A 21,257-nucleotide genomic window follows, 5' to 3' on the forward strand; every position below is an offset into this window, starting at 1 on the left:
TCATGATGGTATGCTTGCATCACACTCAAAGCGCACGCCTAAATTTACCGCATTCCTTTTGGTGAGAAGAGGTTTTAAAATAATTACCGCATGCACGGCCATCCCGCCGGCTTCCGGTAAACGCCGGAGTGACAGGAGGTTTTAAATTCATTAGCGCCCCTGCGGCTATTCAAGGAAATACGGTATCATAAATGGTCAACACCTGGCAGCTTCATCCACCTCTGCATGCACTTTAAAATGGTGGTAACCTGTTTTACTCAGCTGTTGGTGTGAAACGCGCGCATGTAACACGGGCCGTACTGTTGTTAACAATGAACATCCTGTTTACAGTAACGATGACTGAGCAGTTTCATTCTTCCCGCTATTACAACATTGGTTCTGTTGCTGCAGTGTTGTGCAAAATATGTCATGCATTGTCTTGTAGTGTAGTAACAGGCTCAATCAGAATAACATTTAGTATTTACAGTATTTTGGTCTTTTCAGACATTAATGAGACTTCTTTCCTGGGCGCATTTATTTCACAGAGCATTGTAAACATGTTCTGTGTTTGCTACCACTAATCATGGCAGACCTTAAAATGTTATCATATAGGAGTACTTTAGACCACTTGAAGATTTTAGAAACTTATCTTTTTGAGCCTGAATATACAGAAGATGAGCTACTGGTTATGGAAGCTGAGTGGGTAAAACGTCTGAGCAGACCAGGGCTGAAAGAGTCGGTACAGATTTTTGTCCTATCGCATTGTATTGTGAGTAAGGAGCAAGGCACTGTCACTATGGCAGACAAGTCGGTGTTACCTACTACAATAACAACGTCACTAAAGCTCGGTTGATATACAGGTCACGGCTTGAAACGGAGCGTTGAGGTTTTTAAAATATTTTTTTTTTTAGAGTGCTTTGTTGGCAGAATAGTTGACTCCCCATTTCGTGCATTTTTAGCCGCCTCTTGCTAGCAGTGTTTCCACTATTTAGAACACACAGAAGAGAATGTGTGTTCATGCTTCACAAAAGGATTGTGGAAGATGGGCAAAATACAATTAAAAAGTGTATCAATCAATCAAAGTTTATTTATACAGCCCTTAATCACAAGTGTCTCAAAGGGCTGCACAAGCCAGAATGACATCCTCGGCTCAGATAGTTTCCCTTTAATTATATATGACATTTTAAACCCCCAAATAAATCAAATATATAATTTTAAAACTACAAATATTTTATTAACTAAATTTCTCAAATTAGGAGCTGAAAAAAATAAAACAAAAACATGTTTGGAAAAGGTGATAACATTTCCTAATGGTGATCTGATATGTGCACTCAGACTAAATTTGAAAAAAGATAATAAAATAAATAATAATAATCTGAATCAATTCTGAAAATAATCACAGACAGAGGTTTCCTAATATTGGAGTAAAAAAAATAAACGTGCAAGGAGAAAAAGGAAAGCACTTACTTGGCCTTGTACGGGGAGTCAGGAACCTGCGTCTGAAATGACGTCTCGTATTGCTTCGCTCTGCAGGGGGAGAAGTAAAAAAAAAAGTTTTTGACTCTGGGGGGGTGGGTGGGGGGGGAAGGTGTTTGGCCTTCCAGTTAAGCACACAGCAGATTAAAGTGTGAAGGGAAAGAAAATGTTCAAGCTGAATCTGTTTATTTGGCCTGTCAGCTGAGCAGCTCCACCTAACATACTCAGATGCTACTGCGACTCACGGGGAAGAAGCATTTTTCTGGCACCGACTAAAACCAAGATGAAATCCTAATGTTACTGTGGCAACACTGCAAACCGGGACAAATTCTGTAGTTTTATAGTAAGCAGGTCACGTGGGTTACAAGCATCACCAACAGTGTTTTGAAAGTGTGACCTCCTGGTAGACCACGGCCCTTCGGGTAGCAACGTCTCTGTAGAATTCATGCCAAACTCTGTAAAACAAACTACAGATATGGCTTTGTGTGGGAGGTTGTATCAATGACATGATGAAGAACTATAGATAAGAACACCTTAACGGTTAATGCCTGTGAATATTCTCATTCATCCAGGTCGTCGTATTCTCAGGGCATTGAAATGTTCGGATTGTTTTAGAAGACATTTTGCCTTTCATTTTGCCATTCTAGAGGCTAACCTTTCTGTGATAAAATGGCAACCAAGGTAATCAAAAAGGTTAACCAACGAACGAGATTTCTCTACAGAATCTCCTCTCTGGTCAACAAAAGCACCTTGAGGATTCTGGCGGGAACTCTCGTTCAACCCTTATTCGATTATGCATGCACCTCCTGGTACCCTAGCACCTCCAAAACCCTCAAATCTAAACTCCAAACATCTCAGAACAAGCTAGTCAGGTTACTGCTAGACCTCCACCCCAGATCACACCTCACTCCTACCCACTTCTCTAAAGTGGGCTGGCTCAAGGTGGAGGACAGAGTTAAACAACTTGCACTGAGCCTAGTCTATAAAATCCACTACACCTCCCTGATACCGAAGTACATGTCAAACTACTTGACCGCCATAACCACAACACCAGGGGGAGCTCCACTAACCACGTTAAACTCAGATTCTGAACTAACTAAGGTCTTAACTCATTCTCTTTCTATGCCACATCAATGTGGAATGCGCTCCCAACAGGTATAAAAGAAAGGGCATCTCTATCCTCCTTCAAAACCGTAATAAAAGTTCACCTCCAGGCAGCTACAACCCTAAACTAACACCCTCCCCGGATTGCTAATAATCAAATGTAAACAATCAAATGCAGATACTTTTTCTTTTGCCTTCTGATCTCTCTCTCTCTCTCTCTTTCTCTACTACTTGATGTCCATATCCTACCCCCCCCCCCCCCCTCCACACCCCTGATTGTAAATAATGTAAATAATTCAATGTGATTATCTTGTGTGATGACTGTATTATGATGATAGTATGTATGATAGTATATATCTGTATCATGAATCAATTTAAGTGGACCCCGACTTAAACAAGTTGATAAACTTAATCGGGTGTTACCATTTAGTGGTCAATTGTACGGAATATGTACTTCACTGTGCAACCTACTAATAAAAGTCTCAATCAATCAATCAATTCAATCCGAGCGGGTTTCATCAGTTCATACTCAGACTTGAACTCTTTCTGAAAAATGACAACTAGTCCTCCCAAAAAACTGTATTAAAAAAGTATTTGAATATAAGTGGGAGTAAGAATAAAAGTACAATATTACCTCAATTTAAATATTCATACTAAAATTAAGATTAGTCAATGACTAAAAATAAGTAAATCATCATTTACCTCTCAAATCATCTAAATGCCTCCAGTCCTTGGACACAGTTTTTCACTCAGCACTAAGATTTGTTACTGGCTGTCGTAGTCTCACCCTCCACTGTCAACTGTATATGAAGTCAGACTTATCTTCATTGAGTGCACGCAGATACACACATTGGCTGACTACCATTTATAAGGTTCTTTTAGGTTTAATGCCTCCATACTTGTATAATTTGTTACAAAGAAAAATCAGCTCTTATGCATTACGCTCTAACAATTTGTATGTTTTAACTGTTCCCCATGTACGGACTGAATTTGGCAAAAGAGCTTTTGGCCTTGCTGCCCCTATGGCATGGAATGCATTGCAGACCAAACTGAAACTCACTGAACTACTTCCTTTTGGAGCCTTCCCTTCTGTCCTGAGGGACAGACAGCGAGAGACGTTTGCACAGTGCCTGTGTTTTGAAAAGGTGTAAATCTTGTATTTATTTTAAATAGATGTCTTAACGTATTACTTTTTTGAAACTGCTCTGTGCTGTTGACCTCTTGGCCTGGTCACCCTTGTGAAAGAGATCTTGATCTCAATGGGTTTCTTATCTGGTTAAATAAATGTTCTAAATTACAACTAGGGACATTTCTAGAATTAAAATGTTAAATCTTGGCAAGTGGCAATTTATTTGCAGTGCAGACCTTATTCTTGAACAACTTTGATGGTACACAAACTGTAAATGCTGCAATTGACCAATCAATTATTGAAATTAACATTGGAAGTATTATGAATGGTCAACACCCGGCAGCTTCATCCACCTCTGCATGCACTTTAAAATGGTGGTGACCCGTTTTACTCAGCTGTTGGTGTGAAACGCGCGCATTTAACGCCGGCCGTACTGTTAACAATGAACATCCTGTTTACCGTAATGGTGACTGAGCAGTTTCATCCTTCCCGCTATTACAACATTGGTTCTGTTGCTGCAGTGTTGTGCAAAATATGTCATGCATTGTTCATAAATGATCATGTGGTCAAAGACCACAATGCAATGCAACGTGACATAATGCTACATTCGTATGGTGGCCGACAGGAGCAAACGCGCAGAAAAGTCCAAAACACAGGCAATGTGGGGGAAAAAAAACACGTCATTAAATCGATAGCTTTGTAATAGTGTTTTAGAAAAGTTTAATAAACACAGAAAATTTTCTTTTTTACTCACCCATCTTTCTTCTAGACATCCTGCCCATGTATTTGTATATTCCTTTGAGACCTGGCGCCAAATTAAGAGTGTTTTGAGATCATTTTTACTGATTTACATTTTTTGCGTAAAGTTACAAGCAAATATTTGAGTTATTCTATGTATCCCCGCCATGAGTTGGCGAAGCAAATGCCACGGTAAACCCCGTAAGATCCACCCAGAAACATCTGGTCTTACTCGCTAGCATTAGCTTTTGGCTAAAGATCGACATAACTTTGTTTATCGACCACGGGAGGGAAGAAAGTGAGTGTGAAGGAAAGTGCTGAGAAGAAGTGGATAAAACTATTTGAATTAAAAAAACAAACGATTAAAAACATGACCGAACATGTCGGCAACTTGGCGAAGCAATTCAAGCGTTTCACCGCTTGTCTACACCAGTGTTTTTCAACCACTGTGCCGCGGCGCACACCGTGAGATACAGGCTGGTGTGCCGTGGGAGATTATGTAATTTCACCTATTTGGGTTAAAAATATTTTTTGCAAACCAGTAATTATAGTCTGCAAATGATGTGTTGTTGAGTTTCTGTACTGTCTGTGGATCGGCAGACTTACCACGTTATACTCCTCCATATCAGTAGGTGGCAGCAGGGAGCTAATTGCTTTGTAGATGTCGGAAACAGTGGGAGGCAGCGTGCAGGTAAAAAAGGCGTCTAATGCTTAAACCAAAAATAAACAAAAGGTGAGTGCCCCTAAGAAATGGCATTGAAGCTTAGGGAAGGCTATGCAGAACAAAACTAAAACTTACAAAGTAAACAAAAACAGAATGCTGGACGACAGCAAAGACTTACTGTGGAGCAAAGACAATGTACATCCGAACATGACATGACAATAAACAATGTGCCCACAAAGAAGGATAAAAACAACTGAAATATTCTTGATTGCTAAAACAAAGTAGATGCGGGAAATATCGCTCAAAGGAAGACATGAAACCGCTACAGAAAAATACCAAAAAAAGACAAAAAGCCACCAAAATAGGAGCGCAAGACAAGAACTAAAACACTACACACAGGAAAACAGCAATAAACTCAAAATAAGTCAGGGCGTGATCTGACAGGTGGTGACAGTACACCTACTTTGAGACAAGAGCTATATTGATGCATGCTTTGTTATGCTTTAAAGTCATACTCAACAATTGCGACAACAACTTTTTACTGTCAACTGAGTTTAGTTTTTTGATGATTTCTGCTGGTGGTGAGTCTCCGCATTCTTTCAACGTAAAAAACGTACCTTGGCTCAAAAAAGGTTGAAAAACACTGCTCTATAAAAAGATGGATCAAATGCAGAGGACAAATTTCACCACACCTAGTGTGTGTGTGTGTCAATCATTGGTACTTTAACTTTAACTTAACTACACCACACTGAAGTAGCATTAGCCCAACGTCAGCCAAGAATGTTAAAATATCCAAACAGCGGACATTTATCCAAGAAAATATGGAAAAGCTGCTGTTTAAATGAGAAGCAGCTGGAAGGAGATACTGTAGAAGTCCACTCTCCAAGGTAAATACTGTAGAGCAGGGGTCACCAACGCGGTGCCCGCGGGCACCAGGTAGCCCGTAAGGACCAGATGAGTAGCCCGCTGGCCTGTTCTAAAAATAGCTCAAATAGCAGCACTTACCAGTGAGCTGCCTCTATTTTTTAATTGTATTTATTTACTAGCAAGCTGGTCTCGCTTTGCTCGACATTTTTAATTCTAAGAGAGACAAAACTCAAATTGAAAATCCAATAACATATTTTAAAGATTGGTCTTCACTAACTGACATAAAGAAACAGATAACAGATTTGGTGTCCAGTTCAAAGTGTGACATGATTTATTTAAAAATTTGAGAGTTGACTTTTGTATTTTACATGAGTTATTATTTGTACAAACATGGTGCAAAGTAATTCATGATTTGTTAAAAAGTGTTAGTGGCTAGCTAGTTAAAATGGGATATTGTGATTTCACAAGACTGTCTTAGAAGTGATCATTTGAAAATGTTCAATTTGAAAAATGTGCACTTAGAGAAAATATAAAAATAAAGTGTTGCATATTGATATTTATCTGTTTCTATATATATTTATTGTGAGAAATCATTAAGATGATCAGTGTTTCCACAAAGATAAATATCATTAATTATTAATAATAACAGAGTTAAAGGTAAATTGAGCAAATTGGCTATTTCTGGCAATTTATTTAAGTGTGTATCAAACTGGTAGCCCTTCGCATTAATCAGTACCCAAGAAATAGCTTTTGGTTTCAAAAAGGTTGGTGACCCCTGCTGTAGATTATTATGACTGTACATTACTTCATAAAACTATTGTAGTTATCAGCAATACATTCTAATGTATTATTTTCTTCACAAAATATTTATGATTCAAACGTTTATTTTTAAAAGGCATGTTACATGCTGAAATTGTGCTGTTTTGAGTGGAAAGGGGGGGGAAAATTACTCATTAAATTGATTTCAATTTAATCAACTCATAAGTAAATTGTTTATCTTATAAAGACAATTAGACTCTGACATAGACGAAACTGTTTTGGCAAGGCACTTTTCCCAGCGCAGAAAGCAGAGTGGATGTGTTTTAGTGCAGAAGATCTTGAAATCCCTGACTTCAAAACAAAACATCTTTGCGATGATGCACACAGGACTTGTTAGACCCTCTCTCCTGTACAACATCAGTCATCTTTGACCTGTTCTTCAGGACAGAAAAAACAAGACGACCAGAGACACACTCCAAGATCTATTTTCCTTTCACTCCCTCGAGGGTACATTGGCCACAAGCTCCATTACCATGTGTTTAAAATGAATTTAAAAAAAATAAATTGTGATCACGATCATTTAAAGACAGCAGCAGGACGGACGCTGATGACACAAATCTCAGGCAGCAAGAGTGGAAAGTGGAAAGAGTTCATGTAATGTTTACTTGCTCAGATCAATTCAAATTCTGCACAGGAGTGTCTTTGTATGCACCATCATCTGAGACTCTTTCTCTAACACACACACACACACACACACACACACACACACACACACACACACACACACACACACACACACACACACACACACACACACACACACACACACACACACACACACACACACACACACACACACACACACACACACACACACACACACACACACACACACACACTCGTGCACATACGCACACTGGGCACTCTGTTCATGCGGTGCAAAGCCTTGTAACCAATTTCAGGCAAAATATTGTAGAAATAGGTTCCTAAATGCCTGGTAGGGATACTTAACCAAAATTATAACCACACTTTTCCTGTAGCACTGACACATTGAACTGATAAAAGGTCACCAAAAACTGTTAACTTGAACAAGTAGCGGGCCGTGCGTTTCCCACCTAGGCATTCAGTGATGTCCGACTTCATTGATTACCTCTCAAAATACCATCATTGATGTCACCACATGACCATTGCTGGAGAAATACTATACAGAAACACACTTACACACTACTGGGCATTGAAACACCTCAACAGTGTACAAAAAGGGTTATTTTCTGGCGCATTTAAAAATCAATTAACCCGCATCAGCAATTAAAACATATCTTATGTGGTACTGTCAAAATTAAAATGGCAAAAAACATATTAAACGTGAAAAAATAAAGAAATAAAATATTTGAACTCCCAATTTGTAGCACCCATTTGACGCCGTACAACACATCTGGCGAAATTAAGGCCCGTTGAGCTTTTGAATCTGGCCCACCAGTCATCCCCCCCCCAAATTTATTTTAGATCTTTAAGATCGAAACTGAAACTTTCGATAGTATGTGGGTTTTTTGTTTACCATTCGCATTTATATTTCACTGTTCTGTTGCATTTCGCTTGATTGTAAAATATGTGGATGGAGAGGGGGTGTGACGTTCATATGTTGTCAATATTCAGTGTTTTATCCTTCATAGTTAATATTGTAAATCCCACATTCTTTATTTCCATGTACATTCTGGGTGTCTCATTCAGTAAAAAAATTTAAAATTCCATTCCGTTTTTTAAGGTGGTCTGTCATAACGTTTTTAGCATTCAGACATTATTAGGGTTCCTAAAAATAGATATACCGGCCCCAGACACATTTTTTTTCTCTAAATTTGGCCCCCCGAGGCAGAAAAATTGCCCAGGCCTGCCATATAAGCGAGTGGTGATACCGTGCTCCTAAGCCTTTTACACAAGGATACGGACCCCTCTGTGTACCAAGACGAGATAGACCTATTTATTAGGTGGTGTGATACCAACTATCTTATTTTAAATGTGACCAAGACACAGGAAATGGTTTTGGATCCGAGGAAAGTGACTGACCATGAGCCAGTGGTCATCAAAAATCAGGAAATCACCCAGGTATCCTCATATAAATATTTAGGGATTCATATTGATAATCTTCTCTGCTGGAAGACACATATTGACAAACTGTGCAATAGACTGCAACAGAGGCTATATTTTTTGCGAAGATTAAGATTGTACGGCGTAAGCAGCCACATCATGATGATTTTCTACCGTGCCATTGTAGAGAGCATCATTAGATACGGGATCACCTCATGGTTTGGCAACCTAACCATTAAGCTAAAAAGCAAACTGGCCGGCATGCATAAAACGGCAATGAAAATCGTAGGGAGGAAAGAATAGGAGCCTATACAGAGCATCTATGAGCAGGCAGTTAGGAAAAAAGCTAAGAAAATTATTTCCAACTCACAACACCCACTCTTCCCTGAATATAGAACCCTGCCATCAGGGAGAAGACTCCGGGTCCCACTATGCAAATCGAACCGCCTTAAATTATCATTTGTCCCAGCCTCCATTAAGCTGACCAACAAGGTGCAATAGAATGTTAATACATAGGTTAGCACTTTTTTTTTAGCACATAGCACTTTAGAACTAAGCACTTTAGCACATAGCACTTAACTATGAGCTCTAGTGCAATGCACACTGGCACTTTATCTTTATCTCCATACTGTAGATTTTATGCCTACATCAAAGTGCCACCTATGTCTATCAAGCTCCATGTTCTGATGTTTAAATGTTAGTTGTCTGGTTGTGGTTGTGTCTGCGCTTGTGTTTTTGTTCTGTTGTTTTTGTGTATGTTAAGAAAGCAATGATGCTCTGTGCCCAAGACAAATTTCCCCGCGGGGACAATAAAGTTGAACCTTGAACCTTGGTACCACTTGATTCGAGTGGAAGTGGCGGCCATTTCATCGCCGACATGGTCTCACAAGATGTAGTTTCTCTTTAAATATCCTTCTTGAAAATAGCCTTGCAAATATATACAGTATCTGTCACCTAATCAACGTTTTGTTCTCCTTTGTGGGTCAACACTTCCCGCTTCCTGCTAAATTGCAACTTGTGATTAGATACTCACTTTGGAGTGACACGTGAGTATCCAATCAGAGTCTCGTTAATATCAGGCTACCTAGATAGGCTACTGTCAACAACTTGTGATATGATTGGCTATCGCAACTGTCTATCAACTGTATGTGTTCTCAAATTCATCCGCTAACGGTCCCGGTGAGTATTCAATCACAGGACGCGTAAATGTCACGTTCAAGGTGAGGCCAGCTAGAAGGTCTTACTGACAACAACTCCTGATCTGGCAACATAAGATAGCTGAATTCTGATTGGATACAAACTAAGTTGAAAACAACAGCACTACAAGGAACATAATATGACATGAAGAAAATATGAATACTTTTAGATGTTTAGGAAAAGTCAATTAAAAAGTATTTATCTTTAATTATGATGATGATTTCTGGTTACGTTAGGCCAGCAGAGAAGGTCTTGCTGGCCCTGATGACACACCACGGACTTGAATCCAAAAAAGTGAGGCAGCTCACTTTAATGTGTTAAGTGTGTTTTTGTAGTTTCGGGGGCCTGTTGCCTTTGTGTGCAAGTTTCAACAGTGATGGAGGAGTGACAGATAATGAATGTTGTCACTTCCTCAACATCACAGAACCTCACATTACTTTAGGAACACCCTCACTGAGACTGTGGCAATGCACCAGAAAAGTAATATTAACTGTTGAGAACTAGTATTGTAAAATGATGCTGCAATGGAAGGACTTCAATCAATCAATCAATCAATGTTTACTTATATAGCCCTAAATCACGAGTGTCTCAAAGGGCTGCACAAGCCACAACGACATCCTCGGCTCAGATCCCACATCAGGGCAAGAAAAAACTCAACCCAATGGGATAACAATGAGAAACCTTGGAGGGGACCGGTGCAATGGACGTCGAGTGGATCTAGCATAATATTGTGAGAGTCCAGTCCATAGTGGATCTAACATAATAGTGAGAGTCCAGTCCATAGTGGATCTAGTTAATAGTGTGAGAGTCCAGTCCATAGTGGATCTAACATAATAGTGTGAGAGTCCAGTCCATAGTGGATCTAACATAATAGTGTGAGAGTCCAGTCCATTGTGGATCTAACATAATAGTGTGAGAGTTCAGTCTATAGTGGATCTAACATAATAGTGTAAGAGTCCAGTCCATAGTGGATCTAACATAATAGTGTGAGAGTCCAGTCCATAGTGGATCTAACATAATAGTGAGAGTCCAGTCCATAGTGGATCTAACATAATAGTGTGAGAGTCCAGTCCATAGTGGATCTAACATAATAGTGTGAGAGTCCAGTTCATAGTAGATCTAACGTAATTGTGAGAGTCCAGTCCATAGTGGATCTAACATAATAGTGTGAGAGTCCAGTCCATAGTGGATCTAACATAATAGTGTGAGAGTCCAGTCCATAGTGGATCTAACATAATAGTGAGAGTCCAGTCCATAGTGGATCTAACATAATAGTGTGAGAGTCCAGTCCTTAGTGGATCTAACATAATAGTGTGAGAGTCCAGTCCATAGTGGATCTAACATAATAGTGTGAAAGTCCAGTCCATAGTGGATCTAACAAAATAGTGAGAGTCCAGTCAATAGTGGATCTAACATAATAGTGTGAGAGTCCAGTCCATAGTGGATCTAACATAATAGTGAGAGTCCAGTCAATAGTGGATCTAACATAATAGTGTGAGAGTCCAGTCCATAGTGGATCTAGTTAATAGTGTGAGAGTCCAGTCCATAGTGGATCTAACATAATAGTGTGAGAGTCCAGTCTATAGTGGATCTAACATAATAGTGAGAGTCCAGTCAATAGTGGATCTAACATAACAGTGTGAGAGTCCAGTCCATAGTGGATCTAGTTAATAGTGTGAGAGTCCAGTCCATAGTGGATCTAACATAATAGTGTGAGAGTCCAGTCTATAGTGGATCTAACATAATAGTGTGAGGGTTCAGTCTATAGTGGATCTAACATAATAGTGTGAGAGTCCAGTCCATAGTGGATCTAACATAATAGTGAGAGTCCAGTCCATAGTGGATCTAACATAACAGTGTGAGAGTCCAGTCCATAGTGGATCTAACATAATAGTGTGAGAGTCCAGTCTATAGTGGATCTAACATAATAGTGTGAGAGTTCAGTCTATCGTGGATCTAACATAATAGTGTGAGAGTCCAGTCCATAGTGGATCTAACATAATAGTGTGAGAGTCCAGTCCATAGTGGATCTAACATAATAGTGTGAGAGTCCAGTCTATAGTGGATCTAACATAATAGTGTGAGAGTCCAGTCCATAGTGGATCTAACATAATAGTGTGAGAGTCCAGTCCATAGTGGATCTAACATAATAGTGTGAGAGTCCAGTCCATAGTGGATCTAACATAATAGTGAGAGTCCAGTCCATAGTGGATCTAACATAATAGTGTGAGAGTCCAGTCCTTAGTGGATCTAACATAATAGTGCGAGAGTCCAGTCCATAGTGGATCTAACATAATAGTGTGAGAGTCCAGTCCATAGTGGATCTAACATAATAGTGAGAGTCCCGTCAATAGTGGATCTAACATAATAGTGTGAGAGTCCAGTCCATAGTGGATCTAACATAATAGTGAGAGTCCAGTCCATAGTGGATCTAACATAATAGTGTGAGAGTCCAGTCCATAGTGGATCTAACATAATAGTGTGAGAGTCCAGTCCATAGTGGATCTAACATAATAGTGAGGGTCCAGTCCATAGTGGATCTAACATAATAGTGAGAGTCCAGTCCATAGTGGATCTAGTTAATAGTGTGAGAGTCCAGTCCATAGTGGATCTAACATAATAGTGTGAGAGTCCAGTCTATAGTGGATCTAACATAATAGTGTGAGAGTTCAGTCTATAGTGGATCTAACATAATAGTGTGAGAGTCCAGTCCATAGTGGATCTAACATAATAGTGAGAGTCCAGTCCATAGTGGATCTAACATAATAGTGAGAGTCCAGTCCATAGTGGATCTAACATAATAGTGTGAGAGTCCAGTCCATAGTGGATCTAACATAATAGTGTGAGAGTCCAGTCTATAGTGGATCTAACATAATAGTGTGAGAGTTCAGTCTATAGTGGATCTAACATAATAGTGTGAGAGTCCAGTCCATAGTGGATCTAACATAATAGTGAGAGTCCAGTCCATAGTGGATCTAACATAATAGTGTGAGAGTCCAGTCCATAGTGGATCTAACATAATAGTGTGAGAGTCCAGTCCATAGTGGATCTAACATAATAGTGAGAGTCCAGTCCATAGTGGATCTAACATAATAGTGTGAGAGTCCAGTCCTTAGTGGATCTAACATAATAGTGTGAGAGTCCAGTCCATAGTGGATCTAACATAATAGTGTGAGAGTCCAGTCCATAGTGGATCTAACATAATAGTGAGAGTCCAGTCAATAGTGGATCTAACATAATAGTGTGAGAGTCCAGTCCATAGTGGATCTAACATAATAGTGAGAGTCCAGTCCATAGTGGATCTAACATAATAGTGAGAGTCCAGTCCATAGTGGATCTAACATAATAGTGTGAGAGTCCAGTCCATAGTGGATCTAACATAATAGTGTGAGAGTCCAGTCCATAGTGGATCTAACATAATAGTGAGAGTCCAGTCCATAGTGGATCTAGTTAATAGTGTGAGAGTCCAGTCCATAGTGGATCTAACATAATAGTGTGAGAGTCCAGTCTATAGTGGATCTAACATAATAGTGTGAGAGTTCAGTCTATAGTGGATCTAACATAATAGTGTGAGAGTCCAGTCCATAGTGGATCTAACATAATAGTGAGAGTCCAGTTCATAGTGGATCCAACATAATAGTGTGAGAGTCCAGTCCTTAGTGGATCTAACATAATAGTGTGAGAGTCCAGTCCATAGTGGATCTAACATAATAGTGTGAGAGTCCAGTCCATAGTGGATCTAACATAATAGTGTGAGAGTCCAGTCCATAGTGGATCTAACATAATAGTGTGAGAGTCCAGTCCATAGTGGATCTAACATAATAGTGTGAGAGTCCAGTCCATAGTGGATCTAACATAATAGTGTGAGAGTCCAGTCCATAGTGGATCTAACATAATAGTGAGAGTCCAGTCCATAGTGGATCTAACATAATAGTGTGAGAGTCCAGTCCTTAGTGGATCTAACATAATAGTGTGAGAGTCCAGTCCATAGTGGATCTAACATAATAGTGTGAGAGTCCAGTCCATAGTGGATCTAACATAATAGTGAGAGTCCAGTCAGTAGTGGATCTAACATAATAGTGTGAGAGTCCAGTCCATAGTGGATCTAACATAATAGTGAGAGTCCAGTCCATAGTAGATCTAACATAATAGTGAGAGTCCAGTCCATAGTGGATCTAACATAATAGTGTGAGAGTCCAGTCCATAGTGGATCTAACATAATAGTGAGAGTCCAGTCCATAGTGGATCTAACATAATAGTGTGAGAGTCCAGTCCATAGTGGATCTAACATAATAGTGAGAGTCCAGTCCATAGTGGATCTAACATAATAGTGTGAGAGTCCAGTCCATAGTGGATCTAACATAATAGTGTGAGAGTCCAGTCCATAGTGGATCTAACATAATAGTGAGAGTCCAGTCCATAGTGGATCTAACATAATAGTGTGAGAGTCCAGTCCTTAGTGGATCTAACATAATAGTGTGAGAGTCCAGTCCATAGTGGATCTAACATAATAATGTGAGAGTCCAGTCCATAGTGGATCTAACATAATAGTGTGAGAGTCCAGTCCATAGTGGATCTAACATAATAGTGAGAGTCCAGTCCATAGTGGATCTAACATAATAGTGTGAGAGTCCAGTCCTTAGTGGATCTAACATAATAGTGTGAGAGTCCAGTCCATAGTGGATCTAACATAATAGTGTGAGAGTCCAGTCCATAGTGGATCTGACATAATAGTGAGAGTCCCGTCAATAGTGGATCTAACATAATAGTGTGAGAGTCCAGTCCATAGTGGATCTAACATAATAGTGAGAGTCCAGTCCATAGTGGATCTAACATAATATTGTGAGAGTCCAGTCCATAGTGGATCTAACATAATAGTGTGAGAGTCCAGTCCATAGTGGATCTAACATAATAGTGAGAGTCCAGTCCATAGTGGATCTAACATAATAGTGTGAGAGTCCAGTCCATAGTGGATCTAACATAATAGTGTGAGAGTCCAGTCCATAGTGGATCTAACATAATAGTGTGAGAGTCCAGTCCATAGTGGATCTAACATAATAGTGTGAGAGTCCAGTCCATAGTGGATCTAACATAATAGTGAGAGTCCAGTCCATAGTGGATCTAACATAATAGTGTGAGAGTCCAGTCCATAGTGGATCTAACATAATAGTGTGAGAGTCCAGTCCATAGTGGATCTAACATAATAGTGTGAGAGTCCAGTCCATAGTGGATCTAACATAATAGTGAGAGTCCAGTCCATAGTGGATCTAACATAATAGTGAGAGTCCAGTCCATAGTGGATCTAACATAATAGTGTGAGAGTCCAGTCCTTAGTGGATCTAACATAATAGTGTGAGAGTCCAGTCCATAGTGGATCTAACATAATAGTGTGAGAGTCCAGTCCATAGTGGATCTAACATAATAGTGAGAGTCCAGTCCATAGTGGATCTAACATAATAGTGAGAGTCCAGTCAATAGTGGATCTAACATAATAGTGTGAGAGTCCAGTCCATAGTGGATCTAACATAATAGTGAGAGTCCAGTCCATAGTGGATCTAACATAATAGTGTGAGAGTCCAGTCCATAGTGGATCTAACATAATAGTGTGAGAGTCCAGTCCATAGTGGATCTAACATAATAGTGTGAGAGTCCAGTCCATAGTGGATCTAACATAATAGTGAGAGTCCAGTCCATAGTGGATCTAACATAATAGTGTGAGAGTCCAGTCCTTAGTGGATCTAACATAATAGTGAGAGTCCAAAAAAGTTGTTTCTTTAACTGCAATAGTCCTATGTCATCCACTGACCAAAATGTCTGCCATCATGTAAAGGAAAAGACAAAGCAACCCCTCTGTCACTGTCTCCCTGTTTTGAGGGCCAGTTGAATTGAGTGAGCTCAGGACCAGGTCCTGACACACAGCAATGTAACCTATTTGTTGATTAGTATTGATTGATATTGCATTTAAAAATCAATAACTGCAAAGACGAAAAATAGGAAGGGCTCATACATACTTTAACATGCATCCTATCCAGACAACGACTTAGGCAAGGGCATGGCAGCAATTTGGAGAAAACCTCTTTACAGGTGGAGTGTCAGGCCCGAGGGACCGATTTGCAGGTTTGCTGTGCAATCATTAAAAGTGGCCGTAAATTACGGTCATTAATGTTACCTTGTGGACAGTCAGGATCCACAAAAAGTACCCTGTGCCTTCTACCTTGGCCAAAAATCCTGGAACACTTTTGCTGTTTGTGTTTCTTAGAAGTGGCTGTTTGCAACCTTTACACAACTAACAACTTTCTAAAGTATTGTAAGCATAATAGGGTTGTACGGTATACCGATACTAAAAAAGTACCGTGGTACTTATGGATTAAAAACTATACTATACTGCCTTTGAAAAATACTGGTACTCTTCTTTTTTTTTTTTTCATCTGCATGCTGCCGTGCGGTGGTGACGTACAGAGCTGAGGCTCATGATGTTGAGTGTGTCAGCACGCACACGCACACAAAGCGCATACAAGAAGAAACAGTGCTTAGGGAAAGAATGGCAAAAAAAACCAGTTCTACTGGTTAATAAAGATGGTGCGTGACGCGTAGGGATGATGATTGATAACAAATTATCGAGTTCGAGCCTATTATCGAATCCTCTTATCGAACCGATTCCTTATCGATTCTCTTATCGAGTCCAGATAGGTTGTTGTATATGGAAAAAAACACACAATATTTGGTATAACAAAAGCTCACTTTTATTATATAAGAAAAAAATAAAATCTAATAAATAAATAAATATTGACTGTTACCCCCCCTAAAAAGTAAAATTAAAAAAATAAATATTGACTGTTGTTACCCAAAGTATATTAAGTGGGATTTTTCAGAAAAACAAATATATACAGTAACACAAAAACAACCTGTCTCTGTGATCACTATAGGTGTATAAATAATAATATAGTGTTAAATAAAATAAGTCCCTTGGGCACAAAACTGGAAATAATACAGCTCTCCAAAAAGTGCACTTCTGCTGCTATTTGACATAACTGTTTGTTATGATGCTTTGACATTTTTGCACTTTAGCTCTTTATTGAAAGAAAATTCTATGAAGAGAAAAGTTGTTTGCAAATGTGGTTACAATGCTAAAAAATGAAAAGTTAAAGCTAAAAAAAGAAATACACTTTATTGAGTTAAAATCTTTCTTTATAGGGGGAAATATGTGATGTTATGAACTAGGGAATATAACAACTACACTACCCAGCATGCAACGGGAGTGAAGAGCATGCGCGGTAGCCCCGAAAAGTGTTGTTGCATGTCGTCACCCGTGAAAGTAAACGTCAAGAACTCAGCCAACACGCCTCGTCTGCATTATTTATAATTAGACAGACAACACATATACAGTGTGATTTTGTTTTGTTTACAAGGAAAGAAAAACAAAAGTTAAAAAAGGGAGATGTCATATATGTTATATATAAATGTATGTGCTGCGGTTGCTTTAAGAATGTTGTGACAGCTGCCGTAAAGGAGGTGTGTTGCTAGCCTGGTTGCTATGTTTCCGGTTGGTCGTAAAAGTGTTCGTCATGTGTTTGTACTCTGCTCAAATCTCTCAGTAAAGTTATTCATTGTATTATAACTTTTGTTTTGAACTTCATTATTCCATCGTTTTTAACTGCTTTCCCTATCTGCGCCTAATGACTGAGCTACGTGACGTAAATTCTTGTGATGTCTCAAGGGGCATTGTGGTCGGGACGGGATTCGTTCCGAGGGATTCGAATAAAGAACCAACTCTTTTTCTTTACTATAGTGGTCTCGATAACGGGTACCGGTTCTCAAAAAGGGATTCGAGTCCGAGGACTCGGTTCTTTTCTTATCGAACAACCGGGAAAACCGGTTTCGAGTATCATCCCTAGTGACGCGCAATATGGAGGTATTTGGGCTTCAAAACTATCGATATAGGTGATGCTTTAAACACGGAAGCGCTGCTGCTTTAAAACATGCCTCGCCGAAGCAGTTTAAACCCTTGCTTTAAACTAAACAATGAAATAACAAGCAGTCAGACCGACAGGTAATGTAGTTAACTAGCTCCCCTGCTGTGCACATACAGATACGTAGACGTGCAGACAGCTGGTTGGTTTGTTGCCAAATATTAGTGCAGTCAAAACCGCCCACGTAGCGTAAGCTAATGCTTGTAAAATGACGGAATTTTGCTACAAATTCCTACAATTTGTGGTAGAAAATGGATGGATGGATGGATCTTTAACAATGTGTGTTTTACCTGCTACATGTCTTAGCTGTTTACTTTCAGCCATAGTATTGTTTTTAGTATTTACTAATGATTGTCTTAAAGCCAGACCAAGAGTGGCAAATATAAATCATGAAGCATTTAATACAATGTCATTAAAACTTTCTATTCTATTTTAACTTAGTCCTAGATTATGGCAGACTATATGTAATTAGTTATTTGAGTGCAATAAGAAAATCCAAATGTGTTTAATGAGTTTTCATTTTAACCTGGTAAACTAATGGTAAAATAAGCTAGCCGGTGGCGTTCTTTTTATATTTTATTTATTAGAGCAAGTTGCAAACAGCCCTTGTAGGAAGAAGATGGTGAGGATAGATACAAAAACAACGAACTGACAAATGGAAAATAATACTGACCTGGAGTTCATCCTGGCACGGAGTTTCTTTGCCTTCTTGCGGGCCTTTTGCTTCTCCTCCCCGTCCTTTATGCTTTCAGAAGAAACCGAGCCATCCGTCATGATGTCCACAATGTATTTCTTCAAAGAAAGGTGCTCCTAAAGAAAACACATGTCGTACTTTGGATTATAACAAGCAATTTAACTATAGCGTGTCTCATCGTTTTGCACTGTGCTATAACGCCGAGATGATTTATTTTACAGTGTCAATTAAATTGTCAAGAAAAAACAACTAAATATGACACCTGACAAGTTATTTGACTGATTGCTATGGAAATAGAGTCGCGAATATAATCCTAGTAAATGTATAAGCCCCAACACACTGTATCCTATAATTACCTCCACACTCTTTTGAACCCACTCCCTCCCACGGACATGCCATAGGGCTGGAGGTTTTACTTTGTGTCTTGCAAATGTCAAGACTATTTTCATATTTCCACCAAGAGATGGACTGTTTGGAGCACAATTTGAATGACACCATGCATGTGCAAGAAACTAATTTGCCAATGATCCTGCGCACACCAGAGTATAGGATGACCTCCCATATAATTAAGAAGTCAAACTAAACATGTGTGTGGGATTGTCATAGTCTTTGGTTACACCTGCTGGCTAAATAGAGCACAAACAGATATTACTGGCGGAGTTAAAGACGTGAAATAAAATGATCTGCAATGAAGAAAAAAATCCAGCAACAGCAAAACCACTTGAGACTGAATAAATAGCACCTGTGCTGTATGCAGGCAAATAGTGCATTCCATTTGGCCTCAAAACATGATTCATGAAAAATAAATTTCACACAAACGGCCAAATCAGTTTTCCCATTACTACCATCCTGAGTTAAAAACGGCAACGGTAAACCAATATTTTTCAGAATTTGATCCAAATTTGTGACGCCTAACAGCATACAGTACAAGCCAATCCCAATCAATTTATTTTGGATTTGAGAGAACAAAGACGTTTGTAGTGTGATATCTATACCACAGATATTGAAGTTGACAAGTGTTTAAGCCTCGGCTGAAGTCTACTTTTGTTTTTTCCCTGCTTCCTTCATACAAGATGTTGACTCATAACCATAGATGTCACTTCACATTGGAAGCAGCTGCTCAGTAATCTCTCTGAGAGGCTATAGAGAACTCTAGCCACTCACCTAATGGAACTCTTAATAATGCTTCCAAAATATATTTCATCCAAAATATATCATACTGGAAATATATATATATATATACATGCATATATATATTATATGAATATAAATATATATATTATATGAATATAAATAAATATATATATATATATATATATATATATATATATATATATATATATATATATATATATATATATATATATATATATATATATATATATATATATATATATATTATTTTTTTTATTAGGGCTGCAACAACAATCGATTAAATCGATTATACAAATAGTTGGCGATTAATTTAGTCATTGATTCGTTGGATATATGCTACGCGCATGCGCAGAGGCAATTTTTTTTTTTTTTTTTTTAAATAAACCTTTATTTATAAACTGCAACATGTACAAACAGCTGAGAAACAATAATCAAAATAAGTATGGTGCCAGTATGCTGTTTTTTTCCCAATAAAATACTGGAAAGGATTGAAATGTAGTTTGTTTATTTTACCCGATTATTAATCGATTAATCGAAGTAATAATCGACAGATTAATCGATTATCAAATTAATCGTTAGTTGCAGCCCTAATATATATATATATACATATATATATATATATACACTACCGTTCAAAAGTTTGGGGTCACCCAAACAATTTTGTGGAATAGCCTTCATTTCTAAGAACAAGAATAGACTGTCGAGTTTCAGATGAAAGTTCTCTTTTTATGGCCATTTTGAGCGTTTAATTGACCCCACAAATGTGATGCTCCAGAAACTCAATCTGCTCAAAGGAAGGTCAGTTTTGTAGCTTCTGTAACGAGCTAAACTGTTTTCAGATGTGTGAACATGATTGCACAAGGGTTTTCTAATCATCAATTAGCCTTCTGAGCCAATGAGCAAACACATTGTACCATTAGAACACTGGAGTGATAGTTGCTGGAAATGGGCCTCTATACACCTATAGATATTGCACCAAAAACCAGACATTTGCAGCTAGAATAGTCATTTACCACATTAGCAATGTATAGAGTGTACTTCTTTAAAGTTAAGACTAGTTTAAAGTTATCTTCATTGAAAAGTACAGTGCTTTTCCTTCAAAAATAAGGACATTTCAATGTGACCCCAAACTTTTGAATGGTAGTGTACACACACACACACACATATATGTGTATATATATATATATATATATATATATATATATATATATATATATATATATATATATATAGAGAGAGAGAGAGAGAGAAAGACTGATGTAGACTTTCTAGCAAATACGGTAACAATTATTACAAAACTAAATTCAACAGCACTTGGAATACTTGAGACAGTCAAACATGGTGACAGACAGGTGTCCACTACTAAACCATTGTCACAAAGCAGCAAATATGGCATATTGCCTGTGGTGGGAGTAACATGAGCGCCTCTAAACATCACTC

At 38.5% G+C, this 21,257-nt stretch overlaps 1 protein-coding gene across 4 annotated transcripts in view; it reads right to left on the reverse strand.

Moving 5' to 3' along the window:
- scaper (S-phase cyclin A-associated protein in the ER) overlaps nucleotides 1-21,257 on the reverse strand; it is a 148,997-nt gene that overhangs the window by 69,922 nt on the left and 57,818 nt on the right. For all 4 annotated transcript variants that reach the window (XM_062061329.1, XM_062061331.1, XM_062061328.1 and 1 more), the window contains 2 exons: nucleotides 18,642-18,778; nucleotides 1,447-1,506 (listed from right to left, as the gene is read on the reverse strand). In XM_062061329.1, coding sequence (XP_061917313.1) covers nucleotides 1,447-1,506; nucleotides 18,642-18,778 — 197 coding nt within the window. The remainder of the gene's footprint in view (nucleotides 1-1,446; nucleotides 1,507-18,641; nucleotides 18,779-21,257) is intronic.

Source organism: Entelurus aequoreus, linkage group LG10 (assembly GCF_033978785.1).
Source record: "Entelurus aequoreus isolate RoL-2023_Sb linkage group LG10, RoL_Eaeq_v1.1, whole genome shotgun sequence".
Taxonomy (NCBI): domain Eukaryota; kingdom Metazoa; phylum Chordata; class Actinopteri; order Syngnathiformes; family Syngnathidae; genus Entelurus; species Entelurus aequoreus.